General features: G+C 44.5%; 1 protein-coding gene across 1 annotated transcript; it reads left to right on the forward strand.

The window, feature by feature from the left end:
• Positions 1-237: 237 nt before the first annotated feature.
• On the forward strand, positions 238-15,556 carry SLC25A33 (solute carrier family 25 member 33). Its single transcript, XM_010405911.3, has 7 exons — positions 238-419; positions 7,587-7,766; positions 10,040-10,117; positions 11,559-11,659; positions 12,728-12,794; positions 14,072-14,352; positions 14,991-15,556. The coding sequence occupies exons 1-7, from the start codon at positions 370-372 to the stop codon at positions 15,191-15,193; spliced, it is 960 nt and encodes a 319-aa protein (XP_010404213.1). The 5' UTR covers positions 238-369; the 3' UTR covers positions 15,194-15,556.
• Positions 15,557-19,256: the final 3,700 nt, after the last annotated feature.

Here is a 19,256-nt window from a genome sequence, read left to right on the forward strand (position 1 = left end):
GTAGATTTTAATGTTTTCTTCAAGATTTTAATGTTGAAAGCTGGGCACTCATAAACGCCCCGGCCGTGCAGCTGACCCACGGGCGGCGGCGGTCCCACGGAGCCATGACCATCGCCCACCACACGGCCACAAGCCCCCAGCCCCATTTCACCTCACCGTGACGTCACGGGGGCGTGGCTACCATGGAGACGTCACGGTGGGCGGGCTCTCTTCCGTGACGTCACCCGCGGCCGTCGGCCGCGCCCCCCGGCGGCGTCACGCGCGCGCGGCAGGTTCGGCGCGCGGCCCGGCGGTGACACCGTCACCATCCTCACCTTCCTCACCCTCACCTTCCTCACCCTCACCTTCCTCACCCTCATCCTCGCCGCCATGGCGGGCGGCCCGCAGGAGAACACCCTGCTGCACCTGTTCGCCGGGGGGTGAGTGCGGGGCACCGGGACGGGGCCGGGCCGGGGACCCCGCTGTGCCCGCGGCACGGACACGGACACGGGCTCGGGCTCGGGCTCGGGCTCGGGCAGGAGGCGAGCGGGGCCTTTCCCGGCCGCCGTTCCTAAAGCCCGGGCAGGCCGGGCACGGGGCGCTCACAGCCGTGGCCGCACTGTCGCGACATGTGGCGATGTTCGGCGGCAGGCCCGGTGAATGACCCGCTGTCCGTGCGGCCCTCCTGCCCAGCCGAGCCGAGCCGCGGGATGTCACCCCGAATCCCTGTCCCCACAGCGGGCTTGGGCTTTGTGAGGGCCCGCAGCTCGGTCCTGCGGAGGAAGGTGAGCTTTGCTCAGCACCTCCATAATCCACCCGCTGGGAGACAGCGGGGCGGTGACTGAATCCCTCATCCCTGGGATTCCAGCGAAACGCAGGAGCTCCAAGAAGGGAAAAGGATTGGGGGGAAAGAGGGTTCGCGAAGGTCCTGGTACTTGTGGCATGGCAGGCCGCTCCTGTCCTGCTCTTGCTTCAAGGACTTGTAAGATACTGGTTTTGTTGTGTTAAAAGCCAAAAGTAACAGCCCTAACCTGCAAACCGCCAACCAGAAACCCTTTGAAAATTAACTTATTGCAGTTATTTTAATAGAAGTCGAGTAAGATAATTTTATGGTATAAATTAAGTTTTAATCATCCCTTGTGTAGATTAAGTGCGTTTTTGGCCCTGTCAGAAATATTTTAATTTTTTAACAGCTTAAATTATCTAAGCAATAGAATATTCTATAGTGCTTGTCAGCTGACGAGTTAGGAAGCCAGCATGAAACCTGTTGTTAATTTAAAACTAATAGCAGACCATTGGTTTTTCTGTTGCTTAACAGGATACTTAAGTGTCCTCTGACATGTCCCTGGAGCAATAGGTTTATTTAATATAATATTAAACCGAACAAAGCTTAAGTTTTGCAGAGACACTGCCCTTCTGCTGGCTTGAATACTCTGCACTACGTCCTCTCTCCCCCCTGCCTCCCCCACTTGCATCAGAGCAGCACCTGGAGCCTGGGACAGACGCTGGACTGGAGTGTACACATGGAATTTGTTTGGATAGTAACAGCACCTATCCAGAGCTCTTGGTGTCCTCTTGTAACTCCTCAGACTATAAATAAATAAGAATTTTAAACTCATCAGTGTTTTAATCTAGTACTGGGTGGTCAGCATCTTCCTTAGTGATTTATTGTACCCTCTGCCTTCTGCAAGGATCCCAGTAAACATCTTCTGCAGGAAGTCACCAGGTCCTGTCTGCCTTTGAGAGAGCTTGCAGGGAAAGAAGGGAAATACATCAGGCAATGTCCCCCTGACCTCTCTGTTAGGGTAAGGCTGGTTTGGTTCAGAAGCAGTGATGAAAATACAGCACAGAGAAAAGAGATGCCCTTTTAGGGTAAATGGGCCTTTAAAGGGTCATTGCTGGACCTGTGTCTGGTTCTGTATTGTTGTTATTTAAAGAGACACAGGAAAGTGCCATCATTTCTCCCGCTGTGATGCTACAGAGAGGAAAATGAGACAGGAGATGTAGTCTTCTCCTGCACCAGCCAGTGCTGAAGTGTTTGATGCAGTGTCCATCCCCTGCCATCCAGTTTATTTCAGAGCTTCCCCAGTTGGAGGCCCTGACCTTCCCTGTCCTGTGTGTGTACAGATGTCCTAATGCTGTTGCTTGCTTTTCAAGTGAGAAATGCACTTCTTGGGGCTCACTGGGTAGAACAAAAAATGGAGCATCAGTTTCAAACTGGTGCCCAAGCTCTAAAGTGCCTTTCTCTATGTGTAAGAAATATTGTGGGAAATAGGTGATGTGTTTGGAGGCAGGCTGGAAATCCAAATCCTGGTAGATCTGAGGCTCTGCTGTGTCTGCTTTAAGCATTTTGGTTTTTAGTAGTAGTAGTGGTGGTAGAGGATGCCTGCTCAATGAAGGCTGATTAAAGGAGTTCAGCTGTGACAATATTTTGCTGCATCTGTTACATCCCAGAGGAGTTTTAGAAAGAATTGTTGGTGTGTTAGTGCTGGAATAATAGTCTCCATTGAGGTTCTTCCTCAGGCCTTCAAATACCTTTAGCTTTGCGCTTTATTTCACAGAACTCTGTTGTAATAAATGGGTTGTACTGTGACATAAAGCTGTTTGCAGAACCAGGACCTCAGATAAAATCACCCATCCAGCAGAAGAAAATGTTGGAAGCTCAGAATATGTCATGTAAGATGCCATCCTTTGTTCAATTGTAAAGTGGTTTTTGCAGAGAAAGTAAAAGGAACCCATTCACTTGAAATAATTTTGATAGAGGCATTATTGGTATTATGATGGTTTTCTGGGAAGGTGGGGATGGGCTGTGGTGTCAGATTAAAAAGTAATTCATATCTTTGTGTTTGCACAAAGCAGGCAGGCCAGCCTTAGATAGTATTAGTGCCAGAATAGAATGTTTAGCACTTCAGAGGCTGGGAGTGATGAAATGCATTTGAATGTTGCAAAGTGCTCTCCAGTTGTTGAAAGAGATGGTTTCGTATTAACCAGGTTATTCGGGCAGACAGACTCATTGGCCCTTTAGTTTCTGTTAGTTCCTTTTCAGGCTTCCAGTAGCACCAGCAAACCAAAGAGTTCTCGTGGTGTTTTGATGGGAACATGGCTGTGAGGGCTGGGAAGGATTCAGAAGCAGCAGAGACAATGATGCCTGACTTGCACGACAGATACAAGCGTGTTTACAAGTCAGGGTTCCTGTTTCCCTGCTGAAGTCAGTGCAGTTGTTGCTTGTTTTTGTTTGGAAAAGCTGCTGCAGCAGAGGTTACTCCATGTTGTCTTTCCAGCTGGAGGAATGCTGGTTACTACAGAGATTTCCTAAGAAGTGGTAGTGTTAAACAATGTGCTGATGCTGACAAGCAATTTGGGAAATAATGTTTCCATTTGTAAAATGGAGAGAAGCAGTGTTCACCTGAAGGTGTGTGTGTGGTGCAGGACGGGGAGTTGGTGCTGGGATTGACTGTCTCACCCTCCTCCTAGTTTAGGTTCCTGTGCATTCCCTACCTCATTAACAGTGTAGCAGCTCAAGGAACACAGGAAATGCTTACAGGAATACCTATACCTGATAACAACATGATTAGGTGGATATTGAATGAATGATTAATAACATTAAAGCATTAGGAAGAGTCTGTATTGTTCTGATACTCGGTTTCCTTTGGCATCTGAGAATGCAGCAGCTTGTTTTGTTGACAGTCTGGACAATGCAGTAATGAAGTATCAAAGGTAGAACCTGCTTTGCTCTTTCTGCTGTGCATGTCATGCTAGAGCATGTGGCATGTTTTAGAAAATAAGAATAATTTCAAATACACAGCCAAATGTGTCAGGCTGGTTATAAGCTGTGATTGCTCTAACCAGGCAGCTCCATCATCTTTGTGATCTTGGTGAAGTCAGTGGTACTCTACTGCAAGATCTTTGTTCTGCAGGACTTCCTTTAACATTCAACATTGGCTTGATATTTGTATTAAGAATATTGCTCAGTGATTAAATCTAAGACTGATGAAGTACGTCCTAATTCTTGGCATCTATATCAATTGTGTTAGTGAGTGCTGAGAGTTTATTTCAAGCGCAGGTCTTTGGTACTTCGGGGGTGGACTTTGTAAAGATAGAAATCTTGGCAGCAAGAGAAAAGTGGAAATTGGATTTTGATATGTGCGTCCTCTGCATGTTTTTTAAACAATGTTCTCTTTATGGAAGTAAATTATTTTTCTGCAGCTGTTAATAGAGAAAGTACATTATGTATCTCCATGGATCACCATGTTGACCTGTTGAAAATACTCTGCCATGGTGTTTTGTTTCCAGGGAGGTTTCTATCCTTTTCCCTAAAGACAGATACAGACATTGTTTCAGGATTTTTGCAAGAGGCTTGTGCAGTAAACGCTGCTTAACATCTCTGGAACTGTTGTTCTGCACTGATGCAGCAAAAAAACCCTGACTCACAGGATGAAGGCTTGGAGATTTTGCCTTGATTGCAGCTCACGATTTTCCCAAATCAAATTTATCCTGCTGCATACCCCTGAATCTTTCAGGGTGTATGGCTGTTGACATAGCTGAGGTTGTTTTTCCTTTTTTCCCAGATGTAGGCATTTGGAACACTCTAGGAATACAAAGTGTTTCTTTTGTGCACAGTGTGTTGTTTTTCAGGCATCTTCCCAGGGGATGATGTGTGGAATTCCCATGTGAAGGAAAATCATCTCATCTGAAAAAACTGCCCAATACATCAAAGTCCTTACTTGAACTATCTGCAGTGTATTTATATTTGGGACATAATGTGTGCACCCTGGTGACACTCTGAGAGTTGCTGTTAGATAATGTTTTTTTCTTGGATGTCGCACTGACAACATAAACTCTGAGCTGTTAAAACTGGTGTTGCAGATACTAACTCATCATGCAGGGTATCAAAGGGTTACATATGCATTAGCAGAAGTACTTAAAGGCTGCATAAATCAACTGGATTATCAGACTAAAAGGATGAAAGGCAAGGAGTGGGCTAGGAAGGCAAGAAGACAGCTGATGTGGGAGAGAATATGCCAGAGAGGCTAAAAAACTGTAGGGCAAGGAGTCACTAGACTGAGCAGCTGGTAGTTCAGAAATAGAAAATAGAGTTTCAGTGCTCTGAATTTATGAATTGTTACTGTCAAAGTATTGTTTTAATGTGAAATAAATGGGGACTGAAGACTGAATACACAGTAGTGGAGCATTGGTATATAAATGAATTGGGAATTAAGGCAATCAAATTACCTTCATGAAGTTCCCCCAGACTTGCAGTTGCTCTGGAGTGCATTGATTAGTCAGGAGTTAATTGCACATATGTGTGTCTGTGCTGGATAGACACAGTTGGAAAGGCAGCAGGGGGGGGACTCTCAAAACACTTTCTGTTCCAAGCAATGTCTGAGTTCTGGGAACAGGAAAGGTTTTGCTGGAGAAACCATTCCTGACAGGCCTTTTCCCATTGGGATGTCATTTCAGAGATACGTGAGCAATGTGAGATGTATCTGACTAAAGAGAGAAGGTGGAGCTGAAACCATGTCCTCCCAAGCCGTATGGACCCACAGAGGGCTCAGCTCCAAGCCTAGCTTCAGTACACAAAATAATCAGAGGCCTGATAAGGTCTTTGAGCACTAGCATTTTTGAGCCAAATGACACAATTTCAGCTTCTTTATACTGAGTTTCATGATCAACTCAGTGACTTCAGTCAACACTCAAAAGCATAAGTGCTTACAAAGGGATGAAGGTGAAGTTTTTTCTTATAGTGTCTGTCATTGTGGATGTGTGGATCGTCCCTAGTTTAGTTTTCTATCCCTTTCAGCAAGGAAGAGGAATGAGCAAGGATTTACTCACTGAGCAATGCTGTTGAATCATATTGCCAGTTTCCATGAAAGCAGTTTCTTCTGGTGGATGCATTTGCATTTGAAAAGCCCAGTTTGGGGTCATACTTGGACAGAACCTTGCAGAACATGAAAGCTGTGGTGAGGAAGTTGTGTTCCCTGGCCATGAGGTTTGGGGTGTTCTTTGGAGCTGTATAAAGCCTTGATTTCTGTGTTTGCACAGCCTGGGTGGCCACGCTGTTAATGCAAGTGTGGGGACTTTGGGGCTTTGGCACAGAATGGCGTCTGTTCATATAAAATACACTGGTGCAGCAGGCAAAATAAGCTGCACTGGATAAAGCATTCATGAGCTGGCGTGCATCTACAGCTTGGATCTTTTTGTCATTCTTTTATTGCCCTTTCCCTTGTGTTTAAAAAAAGATTCTCCTAGTAAGGTAGTTATGTCTGGAAGGGGCTTTAGAAAATACGCACTAATACCTTCTTTAATGTCCTTCTGTGGATCTCTGCTCCCAAATTAGTGCATGCAGTGTTCTTTAGCAAGCAGTATGGGTTTTTATACACAAGAAAAAGGGTATGGTTACTTCTTTTAATTCATCTCCCTTTCATAGAAAGCTACTAAAATTGCAATTTCACGTGAACATCAAAGAGATTTAAGTTCTTGGCCCCTGGTGTTTTTTAAGGAAAATTGTAAATACAGGTTTCTGAAGCAATCACATGCTTTGACACTTGTGCAAACAAAGAAAACATTTCCTAGTCAGTTTAGCTGTAGTAAATGCCCTTGCAAAAACCCCAAAGTACTTAGTTAAGTCTTCCTAAATCCCAGTGTGTTTGAATAATAAGATGTAGATACAGTACCTTTTAGCCAACCTCAGCATTATGTTTAATTGTGAAGTTTGCCAGAAGAAACATTCAGTTACCTAAGAGGAGCAGCAGCAGAGAGAAATAGTTTAACCAGTCACTTTCCAGACCACTGATAAAAATTAAAACTAGGACTCACACACTTTATATTCTTGGCCCAATATGCTTTTTTTGAGGCTCAGTCTGACGGTACTAAGATGAATAGATGCCTATTATAGGATCATGTGTGTGTAATATTTCATTTTTGTCCTTCTGTTATCAGAGTATGGGAGGTCTGTTCTTTAGGAGCCTTTCTGCCCTGTTATTCTCTTTGCCAACCTTCCCTCTCATCCTTGTTGCTTCCTTCCCTCCTTCCCCCCTAAAAAAGTTGATATCCATTGTTTAAGAGTGCCTAGCTTAGTGTACTTTTGATATTTGCTACTTCTGAAGACAGTTCTTTAATCATAAGTACCGAAATGGTGAAGAATTGTACTGCTTTTTTCATTCTGTAGTGTCCCAATCCCCAGTGGCTCGTTCACATCTGGCAGCTTCCTGCTTCCCATAAGAAAAATCCATCCAAGGCTATGTCTGTTTTAGGACAACAACCTCGAAACATGGATGCCATGGAAGTTTTTACAGGCAGAATTCCAAGTCGTGGTAGACCATGGGACCAGTCCCATGGTCAGTCAGGGATTTTTTGTTAGTATTGGTGTCACCTTTGTGTTTACCGATCTCATCACTACCCATGGCCACTCTGAGTCCTTCCCCCAGGGCATGGGAACAGTCTCCTTTGCCCAGTGCCAAACCTGCCTGTTTCCTGATGACTTGTCCACAGTGAGGAAAAACTGGAGACAAGTCTTCAGACTTTATTTCTATGCTGTGCTGTGGTTCTACACATCTGTGCAGCAATGTTTGTCACACTCTGTCCGCTGTTTGAATTGTACTTTGCAGGTGTGGAGGAACAATTGGAGCCATCTTTACGTGTCCCTTAGAGGTGATAAAGACGAGGCTTCAATCTTCAAAACTGGCCTTCAGGACTGTCTACTACCCCCAGGTGCAGCTGGGGACCATCAGTGGGGAAGGAATGGTCAGGCCAACGTCTGTATCCCCTGGGCTCTTCAGTGTTCTCAAGTGAGTGCTGCTCCTCCTCTCATTCACTATTCCTTGACACACTGATCAGAGTTTCACTTCACTAAAATATGGTGTCTAATGGGTGTCCTGGGGGCTTTTATCATCTCGGCTGTAGCTGACTTACTGAGCTCTCCTCTGCTATTAGATGTTGTCTTTGCTGATTATTATTATGCATCAGTCCTGTCTGTACCTGTCTTAGTCTCTGTTAAAAGCCTTGAGTGGTTCAGACTGCAGTGTTTGATGCTCTAGCTGCTCCCTTTCAGATGTGTGTTCATAAGGAAGAGGAAATGTGAAATTATCTAACATCTGCTCAATAGTTCTACCAGCAACTATGACAATCTCAGCTACTGTATTTTAATACCAAAGCACCATCGACTTACGGTCAGACCTCCTGCGGAAGGATTGAGTTTGTTTGGCTGCTTGGGCACCCCAGGGTGATGCAGAGGTCCTGCTGAGATCAGGTGGCAGGAGTGCCAAGGAAAATACCGACCAGCAGTGCAAGTTGAATGATTTTATGTAAGGCCAGCACGCCTGGCAGACTGCTTAGGGAGAAGCTGCACAGTTATATAACACTGGAGTGCTAATTCAAATTCTCTGCAGAGTTCTCTGGCTGGAGTCATTCTGGGACTTGAGTTTCTGTATTGTAAACAGCCTGCTTTCCCCTGCCAAACATTTCTTTGTCTACTCAGAGGTGAGTCTAGAGCAATTCGTGACTGAATGCATAAGGCAGTGCCAGTTTGATTTTAATTTCCTTTCCTTTGCTATCTTTTCACCTTGCAGCATGGGACTTTAGGCAGCTGTAACTAATGAAAGTGGTAACTTTTAAGGCAAAAAGATCTTAATTCATCCTCTGGGCCCATCTTTTTCTGGGGTTGTCTTTTTTTTTTTTTAGGGAGAGAGAAAATGGTTTAAAATGGGTCAGCCTTTTAATATATTTATTAAGCTCATTAAGTTTGGTGACTGGGATCTTGATTTCATTTCACTTGAGGAATTGCTTAGCTGTATGTATTGCCAAGTTTTCAACCTGATTACTTTAGAGGGTTGAGAAGTGAGAGCAAAGTATTTCTGCTGTCATTCCCTTGCAGGCAGCATCTATGAAGAGCAGATAATGCTGTTGATTATGACCTGAGAAAATACAAATGTGGGAAGAAAGAAATGAAGTTTGGTCCCTTGCTTTCACACTTTCATCCCTTTCTCAGTCCTCATCATTGTCAAACTGAACATGACTTGGACCTCACGGTTTGGGAAAATTGTATGGCTAAGGAAGGAGCCATCAGAGCTCTACCAATAAAATTGCTGTGTAAGAGTTAAAGGTGTTAAGTATGAAAGCCCCTTAACTGCTGTAAATAGAAAACAGGTACCCAGAGGGCAGGTTAAGTCTGCTGCTGATAGAAAGCACTTCAGAAGGACAGGCTGGTTTTGTCTAATGCATTTAAGATTCTGATGAGTTAGCCCAGCTGGAAGCTGCAGTCGTGACTGTTAAGTGACAAAGAACAAGTAGTTGGTGGATCTGTCTCCTTGGAAACACTCAGCCGTGGAGTTTAGACAAAAAGTTCAACTCTGCTGCAGAAAACAAAAGTGTTTCAGAAGCTCGTGTGTCTCCTCCTGCTTAATGAGGCTAGGTTTGAAATCTATGGGGAGCACTCTCAACAGTGCCAATGACCTAGAGAGCAAACTGTGAAAACCTGGCAGTTCCAGTGGGTGCAGTGATCTACCCACGGAGCCCGGAGCCATCCGGAATTTCTTGCATGGTTTTCCCGTGGTGAGCTCAGTTAAGAGAGCTGCTGCACTCACACCATTTGTAGTATGATTGCCACATTCAGCTTTCTAAAAAGCACATCCCTAGGTAATTGTGAAAGGAGAAAGGATTTCTTTTTTCATGTCTCTGTACAGAACTGTACAGGAAGCAAACTTCTGAATTGCTTAGATACAGAAAACACTAAAAATACTCTTTGTTCATCAGGCTGAACTATTACTGAATTCTCCACAAAACTTTAATTCAATTCCTGACAGCTTTCAAAGAATGGAAATTATAACCTTGTGCCATTGGACACTCGTTTGCCTGTAAAGCACTGAATTTTATGGTACAGTGTCTTTTACTCAGTGTATAATTCTACTTATTTTGTAGTATATTATGTAGATTAAAATCTAGGAGCTTCACAAGTCATACTCTGATTTTGTGTAGTTCTTTTGGCTCTCTGCCCCACTGAACAAGAAACTAACTTTTAACCCAAATACTATCTTCTCCTTCCCTGTTTGTTTTTTATTTTAAGGTCAATTCTGGAAAAAGAAGGACCAAGGTCACTCTTCCGAGGGCTGGGCCCAAACTTGGTTGGAGTTGCACCATCAAGGTAAATAGTTAAACTCTTGCTAAAAGACACATTTAAGGTGCCAACACAAATGTTACAGTACAGTTGTGATTCAAAATAATAGGCCATGAAGTTATCCCATCTGTAAACTTTGTGCCTGTATTCTGCTCAGTGTACACACCAAGAGATACTGATAAAAATCTGGTTGACGCTTTTTAACACTGGAAGGTGCAGAGCAAATAAGGCACTTAAATGCCAAGTATACTTAAGTTCCAAGTCCTTGCAAGAGCCACTTCTGTGCTTGAAAAGGAAGAGGTAGTGCAGCAAAGTCTGTAGGGTTAATAATTGCATTATTTTAATGTCCTGCTTCCATGAGCACATACCAGTGCCTGCCTAGCAGTGAGTGGGAGCTGCATGCCAGGGGAGAGGAGTAGCTCTCTGGGCCTTGCTTTCCTAAATTCCTCTCAAATGAAAAACTGCAGCTGAGGGAGAAGGAGTCTCATTGCTGCCACACAACCCCAAAAGGGGGGTGTGTCCCTCTTCTAGCAGCAAAAAAGTTTGTTTGCATTTGGAAGTCTTGCAACACCTATATGGTCTCTCCCTGTGACTGTCCTGTTCTTGGCAGGGCTGAAGATATTTCTGTCTAGGAAATGATAAAACTCGTTAGCAGTCAAGATATTGGCAGATGTTCTCTGCCTGAAACTGAACCAGTTAGAAAGGAGCCTGAAAAGTGATGAACTCCCTCTCTGGCCTCTTGCCTAGTAGGTGGGATGTCCCCCCCAGCAGCAGGGAATCCTGTTTCTGTACAGGTAACCTTTGCAGCAGGGCTCTGAATCCAGGACTCTGCTTTTCCATGCAACTCACTCATGCTGTCTGTTGTGTTCCTTCAGATTCTTCCATAAGGTATTTCATGGAAATTCTCAGATTGTAGCCACCACTATCCACCTTTTTCTAGCAGTTCACTTCAGGGAGCTGCGAGCTGAACGTACTTGGCTCAGACAGCTCCTTACTCAGCAGGTTGACTGCTGTAGATCAGCTCAGCTGCCTCCGTTCCTGTGCATTTTGTAGGGATTTAAGGTGTATAAAACTCGAATTTCAGTCTTATAGCAGGAAGTGCTGCTAATGCAGTTAGAGTGCTGAACAAATGTATGGAAAACATGGGCTCCAGGTGGGAAAGTGACCTTCCCAAAGTGTGTATAATGCCAGTGCAAGGGTAGATGTCTGATCTAACTTGCTTTGTCTGCAATACCATGCTGCCTCCCATAGCAAAATATTCCTACCCTGTGGGTGTCAAGTCAAACTGTGGCGCTGTAATGTAAGGGAAGAAAGAAAACAAAAAGCCCTATGCCCTTGTAGATGGAAGTAGTCATGTGGAGGCCCCTTCAGAGAAAGTTTTGGCTTTCAGGGGGCAGGGTGAAGAGCAGTAACTGTCTAATTTGGCATTGTCTGTATTACATTGCTTTTCTTCTTCTTTTCCCCACAGAGCTGTCTATTTTGCATGCTACTCCAAAGCCAAAGAGCAGTTTAACAGCATGTTTGTGCCCAACAGCAACATTGTGCACGTCTGTTCGGCAGGTTCTGCTGGTAAGTGTTTGTAATTCCTCCTCCCCCTGGTCTGCAGCACTGGCCCAGTGTGCAGCCAGAGCAGGCAATGTGTACCTGAGAGCACTGGTACCTGAGATGGTGGCTCTGAGATGCACTTTGTACCTGAAAGGATTTATGCCAAGCTGTTGCTGCTACAAGACTTCTTCCAACCCTCTCAATAGTTGGGAAATAATTAGAATGGCTCATACAGCAGGGACTGGGCTGCCTGTCTGTGCAGGACGTGGGCTAACACACCAGTCCTGGCTGATGTCTCTGGTTAATTGTGGTTTATAAACAAGAACAAAGGCCAGTGGTGGCAGGTGCTGAATATGTGCACTTAATCTGAGTGGTATATGCCAAAAAACAGGAGTTTGCTAGCTCCTATCTGGCCTTGTCTACAGAGGAACTGTTTTTCTGTTCAGCACGGAAATATTTCTAGATTGTTGTTTATTAATCTGGGATGTTTTTTCCAACTGCAATGCTCTGGTCATGTCTCTTAATGCAAGGAAAAAATATTAGTAAACACCATTAAACTTCTGATACTGCTTTTGCCAGATTGTTTCAGGATGTTGTATTTTTCCTACCAGGCTGGGAAAAATAGTTTGTTCTTGTCGGAAAAATACTGCAGAAGAGCTCCCCTAATTCAATCATCAGTCACGAAAGTGGTCACTAAAAATAATCGTTCCCAAAGTAAGCCCTTAATTAGGGGTGGGTTCTGTTAATGAGCGGCTCAATGGCACCACCTACAGCCCTGGGGAACACGAGTCCAGTGCAGGTTTGTGTCCCCACGGGTTTCCTTTGAGCTGGAATTCCAAAACCAGTCAGTTAAGGAAGGCATCTTGTCTGCAACAGCCTTTAGGAACATGACACACATATTAAAATAGGTGCAAAAAGGAAGAATCCATGGATTGGTGCCTCCTGAATTTTAAAATGAAGTTGGAAGCTGTGCACGTGTGTGGCTGTTGACACCTCTGGCTAGAGCTGGTGATAGAACTGTCTCGCTGCACAGGGGGTAAGGTTCATACAATGGCCTGGATTCAGCTGTACTTCTGGTCTTGTTTTCTTCAGCCTTTATCACAAATTCCCTGATGAACCCTATATGGATGGTGAAGACGAGAATGCAGCTGGAACGGAAGTAAGTAACTGAGGGGGGGTAGTGGGTGCTACCGAGTGGCTACAGGAGCCTCTGGAAAACTGAACTGTTGTGGTTTTACTCATGGCTCTTTGTGCTTTGATAGATCTTGCCCAGTTTTTCCCTGACTCTCAGTTCCACCTTTCAAGCCACCTTGATTCTGTCTGGTCAGACTAAAGGTTCAGGTTCTGTGTGTCTTGCTTCAGTTTGATGCACAGAAACTATTGAGAAGGATGTGGGAGTTGCCTTGACTGCTGGGTTAGGTTCAGCCTCTGGTTTCACTGTAAATCTTTAGTTTAGCATAGCATTATTTTTCTCTCTGCTGCTTACAGAATCCTCTGTAGTTCTGGGGTTGATGATGAGGATAAATGTATTGAGGACTGAATAGAAGCTATGGAAGGGTCATGAGAGCTCATGTGGGAGGCTGAGCACAAGGGTGGAGTCTGTGTCCCTTTTGGCAGCATCACCTGTACAGATCCCAGATCAGGCAGGTGTGTTATTCAGGTAGCTGTAACAGAAAGGGTGCTGGCTTTAAATTGTGATGAAGACACAGCAGTTTATTTCATAAAACTTTCTAGAGGCCATAAGAATCTGCTGCAGTGGTTTAACGTTCTTTTGCCTCCTTCACCATTGTGTTCCTGTTAACCACACCTCCTTGAAGGCAGAGGGAATTTGACAGCAATCTCTTTCAGTTGAATGATTCGCAGTCACTAGTGGATATCAAAGCAATAAGGGACTCTGCTAATAATGTGACTGCTTAGAATGGAAGTTCCTTCCTGCAAGGACATGCTAGGTCAGATAAAAAGGATCTTATAAGGCACAACAACTTTATAAATAATTTATAAGAGTTAATTCCAGCACTTTGCAGGGTGGCACCTTTGAACTGAGTGCTGCCTTTTAAAATGAAGGATCATTTCTCATGCAGCAGACTTCTGTCTCTTGGCCTGCTAAAGATGCTTTGTGTCAAACTGGTGATTCCATTTAAAGCCAATGTCTCTTCAGTGCTTATTGTCTTTTAAGGCCTTGGTGTGAGCTGTGACAGACTAGATTGAATTTGAGCTGAAGGAATTATGAGTATATATTAAGGAAGTAGCAAAGCCAAGTGTGCACTCTTAGCATGGTAGTAGTCCTGCTCTGTGCAGCTTTCCTAGGAGAATTTTGGAGTAAAACTTAGAGAACCATTTCTGTAGTTATAAAAACTATTGAAAGCCATAAGGGTTTTTTTTAACATTAATTCTTTTTCCTGGCTCATGATATGCTCTGTTCTGTTTGTTTTTTAGAGTGAGGGGCTCCAAACCAATGAATGCTTTGCAGTGTGCTAGATACGTTTACCAGACAGAAGGTATCCGTGGTTTCTATAGGGGCCTGACTGCCTCCTATGCAGGGATTTCTGAGACCATTATCTGCTTTGCTATTTATGAAAGTTTAAAAAAGCACTTAAAGGAAGTCCATCTGCCCCCTTCTTCTAACGGGACCGAAAGGAACTCGACAAGCTTCTTTGGACTGATGGTTGCTGCTGCTGTTTCCAAGGGCTGTGCCTCTTGTATTGCCTATCCTCATGGTATGTTAACCCTTCCATTTATGAGTGCAGTGCAACAGCTGTTGCCTGGAATCCAAGACAAATGATGGGCCTGGGGCTGTAAAACTCTTAGATGTTCAAAGGGCCAAATGCACATTGCTTTGGCTTCTGCACTGACATTTTCAGTATTGGTCCCACTATTCCTAGTTAGACATGTGATTGGTGATTGGGACTTGCTAGTTTAAAAACAACTCAAAAACCACCAAAAAATGGATTGCCTAATGTTTCTGTTCTTACTAGTAGCCTCAGCTGGGTAAGTACCCACAGCCTTTGGGATTCTGTGATCACGTTGTGGACTGAACGGTGTTAGTCTTTTTGGATAGATGTGAATGATGTGGTTGTGTAGAAAGAGCAGCATTGATTATGTGAGCATCAGTAAAGCATTTAGATCTGCAGTAGCTTCAGTGAGCAAATCATTCATTTATTCCACATGAAAGAGAACTCCTCTTTAACTCTTCCTCTTGCCTGAAGGACAGTGTGTCCAGGGTTCCATGGCTGGAAGTACTGGCTGGTAGCTGGTACAGAAGGTTTTCATGTCCCTGGGGTTTGAACACAGGAACATTCCTGGTACTGGCACGTTTCTCCTTGGTAACTCTGGGCTCTGGTTCCCTGTTGTGCAGAGGTCATCCGGACACGGCTGCGAGAGGAAGGCACCAAGTACAAGACTTTCATCCAGACAGCTCGGCTGGTGGCACAGGAGGAGGGGTACCTGGCCTTCTACAGAGGACTCTTTGCCCAGCTCATCCGGCAGATACCAAACACAGCCATTGTCTTGTCCACCTACGAGTTAATTGTGTATCTCTTAGAAGACCACGCAAAGTAGCAGAGCCAAGGCTCCTCTTACAGACTGAAGACCAATTTTTTCATTGAACAAATAGTCCTTTAAGAGACTGGTGCAGGTGGCAGTGCTGGTGGGAAAACTACAAGTCTGTGACCACCTGTGGATATTTCCTTTTGGACTCATGCTTTCTAAAAGGTCTCAAGTCATTAACGTTAATAGTTAATTATAATTTTTTTTAACTTGATGATAATTAAACTGCTACTAAATTAAATTACATTATTTAATTTAATTATATGTTTGTCCTTTTCCTTAAGCACAGCCATATGTGGTCAACCTCATACTATCAAGTGATCTCTTGGACTGATGTTCATTAAAACTGTATTAAAACAGGAGAACTGGCTTGGACATTTGAAACTGTCTTCTTACCACTGGGTCATATTGCTTGTGAGCACTGTAATAGCCTAAGTGCCCAAATAAGTTTGAGAGTAGTTCTGGTTTTTTCAAGGTGCATTGTTCACTCCTGTGTGAACATCCTGGAGTGTTCAAGTAGGACAAACTTGTTTCTCTGTTTTGATGGTATGAACTATGCACACCAGAATCTCTTAGAAAAGCCATTTGCACTGGCAATAGGATTGTGGGAGGCTTTTAGGAAGAATGTAATTACAGTTGTGTGCATGCCTCTGTGCACTGGGGATACCTGGTTATGGTACTGGGTATAAACACATCTGTCCTGACTTGGCTTTTAGACCTTGCTTTTGTGCAGGCCTGAGAGCATAAAGACAGTCAGTGACTGCGGCCTGGCTGCCCTGTGGAAATTCCATGAGACAGAGATTTTCAACAGTTCTTATGATACAATTCTTACCTTTGAGATTAGTTCTTTCAAATACATTAGAATATGCTTTCATTTTAATAGTCTTCACCCCACTTGTATTGCAGCAGCACCTTGTGATTAAAATGTGGCATATGAATTATTACTGACAGTGCAGGATAACATTTTAGCACTCACATGTAGGCTGGTGTTTTGCTTTGCCATACTCTGCCCTTCTGTTCATTAGTGTCATTTGCTTTGGCAGCTGAGGCAAACACGGCAGCATCTGAGGCCAGCTTCGGCCTTCCCTGCTAGTGACAGCAACGAGCTCCTCATGATCTGAGCAGGTGCTGAGTCCTCGAGCATAAACAAGTGTTTCTGGACAGCTTTGACTTCAGGGACTGCTCACAGCAGAGATGCTGTGTGGGCTTGGGAGGAGCATGGGAAGCGTTAGCAAACAGCCTGGTAGCGAGCAGGGCTGTCTTTGATCAGGTGAAGTTTTCAGGCTGGGATTTTGTTGCAGAAATAGGAAGGGCTGGTAACTGGATTCAAACCTTCCCATTTGTTCCCAGTAGACCCCAGCTGATGACTGGTACTTGAGGTCATGTTTGACATCAGTGTGATGTAGGAGCTTAGTGCAAAGAGAGTAGAATGTGTGCGTACCTCATTATGAGGCAAAACTGCAAAAAATAACTGATTTCTATTATGTCTTACTGGAAATAACTTATCACATTCTCCCTAAGCTAAAATAGGAAACAGTTGAGTAAAAATCGACATGGCTTTTTTTATGGAGATGATGAGAGGCAAAATCTTCAGTCTCTTTATAGGAGGCAAAACTGTCAAACAGTGTTGCTATTTTTGAGAAATAGGACACTTGTGCTGCTACTCTGAAACATTTTCTGAGATTTGCTTTTCTAAATTAGCATTCCTCTGTACTTCAGTGCACTAGCTCACTTCTAAAATGTTAGTCAAATGTGTAGACTGCTGATGTCTTCTGAGAATGAGGAGAAGGAACTCCAACCCTTTTGAGAAGTCTGGGACTCGGAAAGAGAGAAGGCAAGAGAAAGTGAACACATTTTTGTTTGCCTAAATCTGATGGAAAATCATGTATTCTGCAGGATTTTTGGTTTTGTCCTTTCAGCTTTGCTACCAATCCTGACAGAGTTAGTCTTAATTTGATAAGGGGTTAATAAGCTATACCTGGAGACAATAGAGTTTCTGAATTAGTATAATTAAATCCTTTTTCCTTCCTCTCTCTAATAGAATTTTTAAAATTCACTAGCCCTTGATTCCTTAAACCCTGTAAAGAGTTACCATTTTTAGGTGACGCTCTGTGAGCAATCCCATTGATGTCACTGAGTATGGAATAAGCCTATTACCAGAGGGAAGAATTTGAAGTAGCTTTTTCCAAAACAACACCTGAATTTAAAAATAACCAAGCTTTCTCTGCTTGTGAAAGTTAATCTAAAAGAATTTTTCACTGTTCTTTCCTCCAGCTTCTTCAGAAAGTCATTTTCATGGAAGGTGGGTAAAGGCTTCATTACTTTGTAGCTTAATTATCAGTAAGGTGATGAAACTACGGTGCTATCTGAAGTGACCACAAAGATTCCATTAATTTTACCAGGACTGCATCCCATTCATAAATTAACAGTTGAATGGAAGTTACACACATACTGTTGCTGCAATATTATGAGCTACTCATGTTGGTTAATTTAGTTTTGGAAGTATTTCTGAGCCACTTGAGGATTTCCCAAATCCTTACACTGTAAGACTTAACTGCCTCCCTTTAGATATCTGTGGTTGCCTTGATAACCCTCAAAATATCCGCATTTGCTGGGAATTGTGTTCCATGCTTGTACTGTGATGGTGCCCCTTGCACAAGTTCCTCATTAGCTCCTCTACGGAGGAAACTTGTAAACAATGCACCTCTGGTTGCACTGATACTGCAGATGGAGCCGATAGGAAGGGAGGGACTTGTGTAGGAAAAACAGACCAGCTCTGCAGCACAAGTCCTGGAGGACACACACAAGGTCTTGGTGTACCAAATGACTGGGTGGGTTGTTCTTCCTCCTTTCCCTATCATTTGGTTTCATTATACAATCCCTAAGTAATCGCACTAAACAATGGAAGAGAGATGGAAAAATTATACGCCTTTTAAATTTGTTAAGATGAAATATTCACTGTTACTCCGTAGAATTAATTTCCATGATTAAATCTGTACAGATGGAAATGGAACAGTGAAGAGCCCAACCGTAGTTAAGCTTACTCCCAGTACAAATATTTGTCTATGAAGAGCTTTTCCATTTATGCCTTTTAAAAAACATGATGCTGACAAAACTTGGAACTCCTGAATTTTAAGCAATTTTATTGCGCTGAGAGGTTTTTCTTTTGTTTTAATCACAAAAACAGCTACACAACTTGAGGCTGGGTCAGTCTCATATTTTGGAAAGATCTTATTTTCGTGTAAAAGCACGGCACGACTGTCAAATGACCAACTGCTTCACGTTCTGTGAGAACAGCAGATGCCACCTGTGCGTGCTGAGGGATGAGAGCATAAACGGGGTTACCTTCCTTTCTAGGGGAGAACTGACCAATTGCCGGCTCTCTGCCTTTTTATAGACGCCTTGTTTCCAGTCTTGTTTGTGGTGCTGGGGGTGGATGTGCTGAGGGCTTTGAAGCCTTTTCCCCCTCAGAGCTGGGGCCCGCGAGGGGCCGTGGGGCAGAGGAGCGGCCGGGGGCACGGGGAGCGTTCAGCCTGGAGAGACTGAGGGACGCTCATCCCAGTCTGCACCACCCTCCTCAGGGGAGACGGCAGACACTGATCTCTGCTCGCCGTGGGCAGTGACAGACCCAAGGGAAGGCTATGAATTTATGTCAGGGGAGGGTTAGGTGGGGTATCAAGTTCTTCCCCCAGAGGGTGCTGGGCACTGCCCAGGCTCCCCAGGGAATGGTCCCGGCCCCGCGGCTGCCAGAGCTCCAGGAGCGTTTGGACAGCGCTGCCAGGGATGCCCAGGGTGGGATTATTGGGGTGTCTGTGCAGGGCCAGGAGTTGGACTGTGTCCCCTGTACATCCCTTCCAGCTCGGGCTATTCCGTGCAGTGCCCGGCTGCGGCGGCCGTCCTTCAGCGGGGCCTGTCCCTGTTGTCACACAGAAAGCGCCGCCGTCTAAATTTAGGAGAGGCAATGCCCCCCCGCTCTGAGCTGTGCGGGCCGGGCGCCGGGGCCAGGCACGGCGGGCCAGGCACGACCTCCCCTGCCCGGCCCCCGCACGGCCGGGGCAGCGCCGGGGCCCCGGGC

Source organism: Corvus cornix, chromosome 21, assembly GCF_000738735.6.
Source record: "Corvus cornix cornix isolate S_Up_H32 chromosome 21, ASM73873v5, whole genome shotgun sequence".
Taxonomy (NCBI): domain Eukaryota; kingdom Metazoa; phylum Chordata; class Aves; order Passeriformes; family Corvidae; genus Corvus; species Corvus cornix.